Raw genomic sequence first — 9,721 nt, 5'->3', positions numbered from 1 at the left:
TTAAAAACAGGGTCCTGATATGTTGCCCAGGGTGGTCTCGAACTCCTGGCTTCAAGTGATCCTCCCACCTCTGCCTCCCAAAGTGCTGGGATTACAGGCATGAGCCACACACCCAACCCTTGAAGTTAATTAACCATCAATTAATTTCAATTAATGGAAATTAATTGAAAAATTTTAACGAAGTTTTGTGATAATTTCGCTCCCTTTAAACAGATCTTTGATTACAACATGAAAACAATAGATTAAAGCAAAAAATAAATAAATAAAACAATAGATTAACAGCAATTAACAGCACTGTATTAGTCCAGGGTGAAAATGACAGTGGATGGGATTCGATGACAGCAGAGATGAATAATACCAGAGAGATCCAAATAAATAAGGTGGATTTGGCCAGGCAGTGGCTCATGAGTATAATTCTAGCACTTTAGGAAGCCAAGGCGGGAGATAACTTCAGCCGGGGAGTTTGAGACCAGCCTGGCCAACACAGTGAGACTCCCATCTCTACAAAAAATCGATAAATTAGCTGGTATGGTGACGACCAGCTGTAGTCCCAGCTACTCAGGAGGCTGAGGTGGGAGGATCGCTTGAGCCCTGGAGCTCGAGGCTGCAGTGAGCCATGATCGCCTCACTGCCCTCCCGCCTGGGCGACAGTGAGACCCTGTCGCAATAAAACAAAAAAAACAAAACGGAGTTGTGGAGAGTGAAGCAGCTACCTCCCCAATGATGGAGGAGGCTCTGTTGCTGAATTCCTTCATTCACTTACTAAATGCTTGATGCCCAGGTTCAAGTCCCAACTCAGGTCCCAAAGCTGATGCGCCCAGGAACCGTCATCCCTAAAACGATGAAACGACATCAGAGGACGAGCCGCCCTAAAAGAAGCAGGCTCAGCTCGGGTGGAGGGCTGCTGGATGGTCCTTGCATTTCTCTCTCCCGGAACACGTTCTGCAGAGGAGACGCTTTCCTAGTTCTCCCAAAGCTCACCTGTCACTTTTGTCCTCGGCCCTTGGACCGGTTTGGACTTCTTTCCAAACTTGCTCTCCAGGGAAGTGAAAGGGCTGTTTACTGTCCCATTTTTCAGAGTTTGCTTTAGAAACGTAAAATCGTAAAGTATCAGACTGATAAGCAGTTGGGAAGGACTCCGGCCACGCCTCTGGCTCCGTAGACCCTCGGCCGAGACCCCCAAAACCCCGGCAGAGCGAAGCTGTGGACGGAAGCCGAATGCCCACCCGTCGCCTATTGTGGCCCAGGCAGGGGGGCGGAGCGGACCTCGGTGACGTCACAGAGTCACGCCCCCGGGGGAGGGCGCCAGGCCAACGCCAGAACTGCTGCCTCGATCCCGGAAGTGGAGGGTCAACACGAAGCGCCGCTGGGTCTAGGTGCCCGGAGGCAGCAGCGTTCTAGGAGCTTACCCGCTGGCCCCCGATCGCCATGTCGCTTTTCGACACCAACCCCTTCGCGGACCCAGTGGATGTAAACCCCTTCCAGGTAGAGCCCTCCCGCTCCACCCAGCTCCCAGATTTCTCCAGGGCCAAGGGCCGCCGCCCGAGCCTCCTTTGCCAGAGCCGGGAGACGTGGCTAGGACGGACGGGTCATATGCCCAATGGGAGAGCGGACTTTGAGGTGTGACCTATCGTAACGCGTGGAGGGCGGGACTAGCAGCAGGTGGAACTGCAGAGGAGGCGGGGCGCTGAAACCTTGGAGGGAGTGGGGTCTTCTAGTACCCAGAGACGTAGTCGGTCCGACTGGGCTGTGCTGGGGAAGGTGACTGGAGCAGGCACGGTCGGACCCTTAGGGAGGTCCCCTGGCTTCACGGAGAATCGAAATGTGGCTATCACATTCCCTCGTTCTTGGGTAGACACCTGTCTTGTCACCTTAGGAGAGGGGGGGGCAACCACATAATGAGGAGTTGGCGAAGCCTCTGGTGGGGTGGGAAAATGTGGGAAAAGCCCAGGACACCTGCCACCACTCCACCACCAGCCAAATACAGGAGAGCCCTTGAGATTTGTCAGGGAAAGAAGACTGGGAGAGGGCGCGAAGGTAGCCTAAGTTGAAAAATGGCCTTGATAAAAATTCCACACTTTGGCCATGGGTCTAGTTTGGAGTGGGTTTTGACCCGAAAGCCCGAGTTAGGGAGGGAGGAGAGATGAGGGTGGCTCTAAAAGAGTCTGGACCCACAGGGAACGTTTGTCTGATGGACCCGTGTGTGGTGACAGCATAGTTGAGATGCACTGACCTGTGAGTTGGCCTGACCTTTTGAACAGCAACTGAGGAAGAAACAGCCTTCCTGCATTTTTTTTTTTTTTTTGACACAGGGTCTTGCTCTGTTGCCCAGGCAGGAGTGCAGTAGCACAATCTTGGCTCACTGCAGCCTCAACCTCCTGGGTTCAAGTGATTCTTGTGCTTCAGCCTTCCAAGAAACTGGAATTACAGGTGTGCACCACCATACCTGGCTAATTTTTGTATTTTTAGTAGAGACGGGGTTTCACCTTGTTAGCCAGACTGGCCTCAAACTCCTGGCTTCAAGTGATCCACCCATCTTAGCCTCCCAAAGAGCTGGGATTACAGGCACGAGCCACCAGGCCTAGGCTTGCTCTTTCTTCTTTCCTTTTCTTTTCTCTTCTCTTTTTTTCTTTCTTTCTCTTTCTTTCTTCTTTCTTTCTTTCTTTCCCTCCCTCCCTCCCTCCCTCCCCTCCCTCCCTCCCTCCCTCTCTCTCTCTCTCTCTTTTCTTTTCTTTTCTTTCTTTCTCTTTCTTTCTTTTTCTTTCTTTTCTTCTTTCTTTTCTTTTCTGACAGTTTTACTCTTGTTGCCCAGGCTGGAGTGCAATCACGATCTCAAATCACTGCAACCTCCACCTACTGGGTACAAGCGATTCTCCTGCCTCAGTCTCCCAAGCAGGTGGGATTACAGGCATGCACCACCATGCCCAGCTAATTTTGTATTTTTGGTAGAGACAGGGTTTCTCCATGTTAGTCAGGCTGGTCTTGAACTCCTGACCTGAGGTGATCTACCCACCTCAGCCTCCCTAGGTGCTGGGATTACAGGTGTGAGCCACCACTTCTGGCCTCTTTCTTTCTTAAGACAGGGTCTCACTCTGTCGCCCAGGCTGTAGCACAGTAGAGGTCATGGCAGCCTTGACCTTCAGGGTTCAAATAATCCTCCCACCTCAGCCTCCTGAGTAGCTGGGACTACAGGCACGTGCCACTGGGCCTAACTCCTTTGAAAAAAAATTTTTATAGAGAAGGGGTCTCACTGTATTGCCCAGGCTGGTCTTGAAATCTTGGTCTCAAGCAGTCCTCTGGCCTCAGCCTCCCAAAGTGCTGGGATTGCAGGCATGAGCCACAGGACAGTCTTCCTATTTAAAGCCCACACCTTTCTGCCTTTGAGCTGAGAGCACAGGGATGATCTTTTTCTACCATGCGGGGCTGAACTCCCGTTAGCGCCAGAGCTCCTGTGCCTCTTGTTTCACGTCTGCTCAAAACCCATTCTAGGGAAGCTTGTTTATGCTGGCTGGTGAAATTATGAGCCCCGACGTTCTGCTCTGTCAGGATGTCATCAGGCACATAACTCACCCTGCTTGTCCTTTATTTTGGTCATTGGCAGCTTTTAAGTTTCCTGCAGGTGTCAGAGAAGTCCTTGAAGGAGTCCTTCCTGCGGTTCACTGTATGAGTTTTTCCACTTTGAATCACTTCAAGGGTCAGAACAAAATGAAAGGAGACCTGAACTAAATAATTATATGCTGTCAGGAGAGTGAAAATGTTTTGCTTCTTTATTGGTCTCAAGGTGTCTTAGCCAACAGGGGCCCTCAGGGCGAATTCTGATAGCTTGTTTCTTAGAACATCAGGGAATTTTGAACATTCCTCTTGTAGCTTAATGCTTCTTGACAGAGCCTTCGCAAGGACCTTGTCTTTTATGTAACAGTCACCTCTATTCATTGAGTAAAGGAAGAACATTTGCATTTTTTTTCCTGCCAATGTCTTCTGGTAACATACTTTACAAAACTGCTGTATAATACTGGGATTTGGGTTTTAGCAGGATCTTGGAGCCTTATGGGGTATGTGGTATGTGATGATTTTCTCTCCTCTGTGTGTGTGTGTGTGTGTGTGTTTTGTCAGAATCAAAAATAAAAAGTCTGCTGCTGTCTGACAGAGGGAGTCAGTTGTCTAAAGATGCAGAGAGCTTTTCTCCAGTGCTAGCAGTGGAAAAGACAGTTCTATCCTGTGTTCATAGCTGCTTGAAAGTCTTCAACCTCATCTGTAGCCCTAAACATGACTGTGCAAACTATGGTAGAAGTAACTTCTGCATTTTAGCAGGACAGTCTGTCCATCAGGCAGCCCCAGGATATGGCATGACCGGAAGCAGCTGTGGTGGGGAGTCCTGGGTGGGAAGAAGGCAGCTGGCTGGCTGGCTGTGACTTGCTCCTCCTCATCCTGGGCTGGGCTTTTCCTCTTGGCACTCAGTGTGGGGAGAAGCAGCTTTGGATGTGAGACCTCTGAGCTCCTGGTCAGAGCTGCCGGCCGTTTCCTTGAGACGGTGGTGTCTGCTTCCTTGACTGCCAGGGCTGCGATGTTGGGAGGTGCAGCCCTTGGGTGCCTGGGTGTGAGCCCAGCTTCATTTACTCAGGGTGTTGGCACCAAGTTCAGGAGAGAGCAGGTGGAGAGGCGATAGACTCAGAAACTGTCACACCTAGTCACTCTCTAGAACAGTCGTTTTTATTTCCGTCACGCAATGTAATGGTGGATTGCAAAAATAGACTTAGTGTTCAGAGTCCACGGTTGACAGAGCTGAGAATATTCCCAGAACTCTATTCTAACTTCTTCAGTTTAGAGATGAGGAAACCAAGACCTCAGTGGGGATTGTTTGTGCCAGAGTCATCAGCTGTTTAGCAGCAGGAAGGGGCTGACCTGGATCTCATTCCCAGGACTGTGCTGTTTTAAAGGTTTTGAAGCTCACACATTGGTGTTAAGCCGCACTGGGGCTATTTTAGGCTGGCTAAGGAGAGAATGGAATGTAACATTATCATGTTGTCACCATTCTCGAGAGAGTACTGGTAGTGGTGAAAGTAACAAATTAGTATTAGCTAAGCTACCTTTTTCTCCAGCGTGAGGAAATGGAATAATACAGATCTTCTTGTGCTTCTGTTTTGTTTTTTAAATTTTTAAATTTTTTATTTTTTATTATTGTTTGTTTCGTTGGTTTTTTTTTTTCCTGTTGTCCCCCCCCCGCCCCCGCCCCACCACTGGAAAACAGTTCTTGTGCTTTTTAAGACAGTTTTTAAAAATTTATTTATTTATTTATTTTAAAGACAGGGTTTCACCATGTTGGCCAGGCTGGTCGTGAACTCTTGACCTCAGGTGATCTTACTGTCTCAGCCTCCCAAACTGCTAGGATTATAGGTGTGAGCCACCATGTCCAGCCAGTTTGTTGTTTCTTTCCTTTCTTTTTTTTCTTTTCTTTCTTAAGATAGAGTCTCACTCTGCCACCCAGGCTGGAGTGCAATGGTGCAATCTCGGCTCACTGCAACCTCTGCCTCTTGGGTTCAAGTGATTCTCCTGCCTCAGCCTCCTGAGTAGCTGGGATTACAGGTGTGTGCCACCACACCAGCTAATTTTTTTGTATCTTTAGTAGAGATGGGGTTTCACCATGTTGGTCAGGCTGGTCTTGAACTCCTGACCTCATGATTTGCCCGCCTCAGCCTCCGAAAGTGCTGGGATTACAGGTGTGGGCCACCGTGCCTGGCCAAGCCTTGTGAATTGTTGAAAAAACAAACAGGTGCTTGCCGGGAGCGGTGGCTCACGCCTGTAACCCCAGCACTTTGGGAGGCCAAGGCAGGTGGATCACTTGAGGTCATGAGTTCGAGAATGGTCTGGGCAACATGGCAAAACTGCGTCTCTACAAAAAATAAAAAAAATTAGCTGGTGTGGTGGCACACAGCTGTAGACTCAGCTCCTTAGGAGGCTGAGACAGAAGGATTGCCTGAGCCTGGGAGGCAGAGGTTGCGGTGAACTGGGAGAGTACCACTGCACTCCAGCCTGGATAATAGAGCGAAACTCTGTCTCAAGAAACAAACAAAGTAAAATAAAGATTCACAAGGCTTGTTAGTTTGTTAAAGGCTCTGATAAATCCTACAGAAAGACATTGGCTTAGCTTTATTTGACCTAGCATTTCTCATAGTTACTCGACCATGAAATCTGTTTTCTGCTCACTCATTATATCCTTTGAAACTCCCAGTGCACCATTAAGTTGACTTCCTCATCCAAGTTTCATTCATTCATTCATTCATTTATGTTTTGAGATGGAGTTTCGCTCTTGTTGCCCAGGCTGGAGTGCAGTGACATGATCTCGGCTCACCACAACTGCCGCCTCCCAGGTTCAAGCAATTCTCCTGCCTCAGTCTCCTGAGTAGCTGGGATTACAGGCATGCGCCACCACGCCCAGCTAATTTTGTATTTTTTTTAGTAGAGATGGGGATTTTCCCATATTCCTCAGTCTGGTTTTGAACTCCTGATCTCAAGTGATCTGTCGGCCTTGGCCTCTCAAAATGCTGGGATCACAGGCATGAGCCACCATGCCCAGCTCCAAGGTTCACTATTAAGTGCCTGCTTCCATCATGCACTGAGGACATGGGCTTTTGTGACCTTTTTGTTGTGGGTGGTTATAACTGGGATTATGAGAAAACTGCACAGAAAGAGCTGTGAATGGGAAGTTAAGATATGTGTGTGCCACAGAGGTTTGCCCACCTCCTAGGAGGAAGCAGGAAACTGCAAGCCAAGTGTTGTTGATTTCACAGCCTCCACTGGCACACCCTAATTCCTCTGTTGGTTATGGTGGCTGCTCTGCATCCTCTATTTCCATCCTGCTTCGGAATGATCCAGGGTGTCTGCTCCCAAAAGTTTCTCATTAAGTCTTGTAAGGTGATGAAGGGGTGGAAAGCTAAAGGGAAGGATTGTACTGTCCATTTTTCAGCAGTGCACTAAAAATCAGACCACCCAGGCAAGTGCTGGGGCTGCTTTCCCACTTGGCACTTCTGCCAGATTATCCCAGGCAGACAGCATTGATCTTAAGGAGAGGAAGTGGAATAGGTGGTGGCATTAAACAGAGAAAGCCTTTCAGTGTTTGTAAGTTGCCAGCTCACACAATATCACTTTCACACGTTGGCTCCTTGCAGTTAAAAGATAATCTCGGTGTTGTGGCTGCTTCCCAAGGATTGGAAATATTTCTCTCCTGTGGGAAGAGAAAGTGGTGGCAGAAACATGATTTGGGTGTTAACAAAGTTCCTTGAATTTCCCTGTGCAGACTCTGGTACCTTCCCAGAGAGGGTCAGCCCCAGCTTGACTGTGAGTTTGGGAATTCTTGGAACCACCAGGTGGACCTGCGAGAGCTTTCCTGTGTAACAGAGCATTGTCTCAGGAAATTCGGAAATGGCAAGGTTCTTACAGCTTCACTTTGACTGCAGACAGCTGCCCAGATGGGAGGATTCCTGCCTTTATGCTTGGCACCCGGAGCCAGGCTGGGTGTTAAAACTTGGGTAGACAGACAGGTGAACTTTGATTCTTCTGTTAAGTCTTCTTTAGAAACACTTGGTGTAAGATAATCTTGTGTTCAGAGAAATAGTAATGTTTAACCAGGACAAACAAGGGGTACTTGCTGCTCATTCAGAGAAGAGTGCTGTGCACATTTGCAAGCTGTGACCCATCAGCAAGTGCTGCTTTGAGATGCTCACATGTTAGTGCACATCCCTGAAGCCGAGCTGCCCCGCAGGCCTGTGCAGGAGACCATGGTAAATGAGCACAGTATGTGGTCAATGGCTTCTGGCAGGAGAGCTAAGAAATGCTCACTGAGGCCGGGTATGGTGCCTCACGCCTGTAATCCCAGCACTTTGGAAGGCCAAGGCAGGCAGATCACAAGGTCAGGAGTTCGAGACCAACCTGGCCAATAAGGTGAAACCCCATCTCTACTAAAAATACAAAAATTAGCCAGGTGTGGTGGTGGGCACCTGTAGTCCCAGCTACTTGGGAGGCTGAGGCAGGAGAATCGCTTGAACCTGGGAGGTGGAGGTTGCAGTGAGCCGAGATCCTGCCACTGCACTCCAGCCTGGGTGATAGAACAAGACTGTGTCTCAAAAAAAAAAAAAAAAAAGAAACGCTCACTGAGAGTGACAGCATACCACAAGTGGGATGAGGGCAGTGTCCAAAGGAGCTGGGAGGGGTCTCAGGAGGAACGGCAGAGCCCTGTGCCACAGAGGGCTTGGGCCAAGAGCAGAAAGCCTGGCAGATGGGAAAACAGGGTTATTTATTTGTTTATTTATTTTTGTTTGTTTATTTATTTTTTGAGATGGGGTCTTGCTCTGTCACCCAGGCTGGAGTACAGTGGCGTGATCTCAGATCACTGCAACCTCCACCTCCTAGGTTAAAGCAATTCTCCTGCCTCAGCCTCCTGAGTAGCTGGGATTACAGGCATGTACCAGCAATGCCTGGCTAAATTTTGTATTTTTAGTAGAGATGGGGTTTTACCACGTTGGTCAGGCTGGTCTCAAACTCCTGACCTCAGGTGATCTGCCCCCTTTGGCCTCCTGGAATGCTAGGATTATGGGCATGGGCCACCACACCCAGCCAGAAAATGCTATTTTATTTTATTATTTTTTTTTTTAAATAAAGATGGGGGTTTCACCATGATGGCCAGGCTGGTCTTGAACTCCTGACCTCAGGTGATCCACCCACTTCGGGCTCCCAAAGTGCTAGGATTACAGGTGTGAGCCACCGCGCCCGGCCAGAAAATGATATTTTTGGGTGAAGGAGTGCCAAGAACCAAAAGTCGCTCCTGCTTGGTGTCACCCTGCACTCCACCCTCACCCCTGCACCCCCAGGCATATCCTCACTCTTAGATCAATGTCAGGCCTCCAAGTCCAAGCCTGGCCATTACAGCCTTGGTGACCCGCACATACCTCTGGACCTCTGGACGGTCCCCAGGAGCCAGAAAGTCTGAAGTCACCACAAGTAACCAGGTGGCCACAGAAAGAAGTGAAACAACTTGTTCCTGCCTCATCTACTTGCTGTCCCCCTGCAACCTGCAGCCATTGTTCCTGCTCAGCCTTGCAAAGCTTCCCCACTGGACATTGGGTTTCTCAAGATCCCCCTCTACCCCACCTTCCCCTCTGCTTGCAACCGATAACCCCCACCCTTATGACCATGTCTGTTTGTAATAAATGACCCCTACCCTTGTGACCATGCATCCAGTGATGCCCTTCCCCTCCCTAAAATAGATGACCACCTTTAACTGACCACTTGCCTATATTACCATTTACCTATAACACCAACTCCTATCCCACTGCCCTCTGCTGACTCTCTTTTCAGACCCAGCCCGCCTGCACCCGGGTGAATAAACAGCCGTGGTGCTCACACAAAGCCTGCCTGGTGGTCTCTTTTACACGAGCCACGCGCCTAACAATCCTATGGTCTCTTGGGGAGTCATGAGCCTGGGATGCGCCTGCTGCTTGTGACTCACGTGCTTGTTTTGAATTCTCTCCATCCTTGGCCTCTTTTATCCTGATAATCCTCACCTTCCTCAGCCCGTTTCATTTCCTGTCTCGTACATTTAAGAGTATTCCAGAGTTCTTTTTTTGTTTTTATTCACATTATTGGAAGTTCAGAACTTTAACTAACTTCCTTCCTTCCTTCTTTCCTTCCTTCCTTCCCTCCCTCCCTCCCTCCCTCCCTCCCTCCC

The 9,721-nt window shown here is 49.1% G+C and overlaps 1 protein-coding gene across 1 annotated transcript in view; it reads left to right on the top strand.

Moving 5' to 3' along the window:
• Window positions 1–1,188: 1,188 nt before the first annotated feature.
• SCAMP2 (secretory carrier membrane protein 2) overlaps window positions 1,189–9,721 on the top strand; it is a 33,014-nt gene continuing 24,481 nt past the window's right edge. The window contains exon 1 of the mRNA XM_017519581.2: window positions 1,189–1,485. Coding sequence (XP_017375070.1) covers window positions 1,429–1,485 — 57 coding nt within the window. The 5' untranslated portion in view covers window positions 1,189–1,428. The remainder of the gene's footprint in view (window positions 1,486–9,721) is intronic.

This window comes from Cebus imitator, unplaced genomic scaffold, assembly GCF_001604975.1.
Source record: "Cebus imitator isolate Cc_AM_T3 unplaced genomic scaffold, Cebus_imitator-1.0 Scaffold757, whole genome shotgun sequence".
In the NCBI taxonomy this organism is placed as follows: domain Eukaryota; kingdom Metazoa; phylum Chordata; class Mammalia; order Primates; family Cebidae; genus Cebus; species Cebus imitator.
Note: the sequence above shows the minus strand (reverse complement) of the source record. Positions and strands in the feature narration are given on the sequence as shown.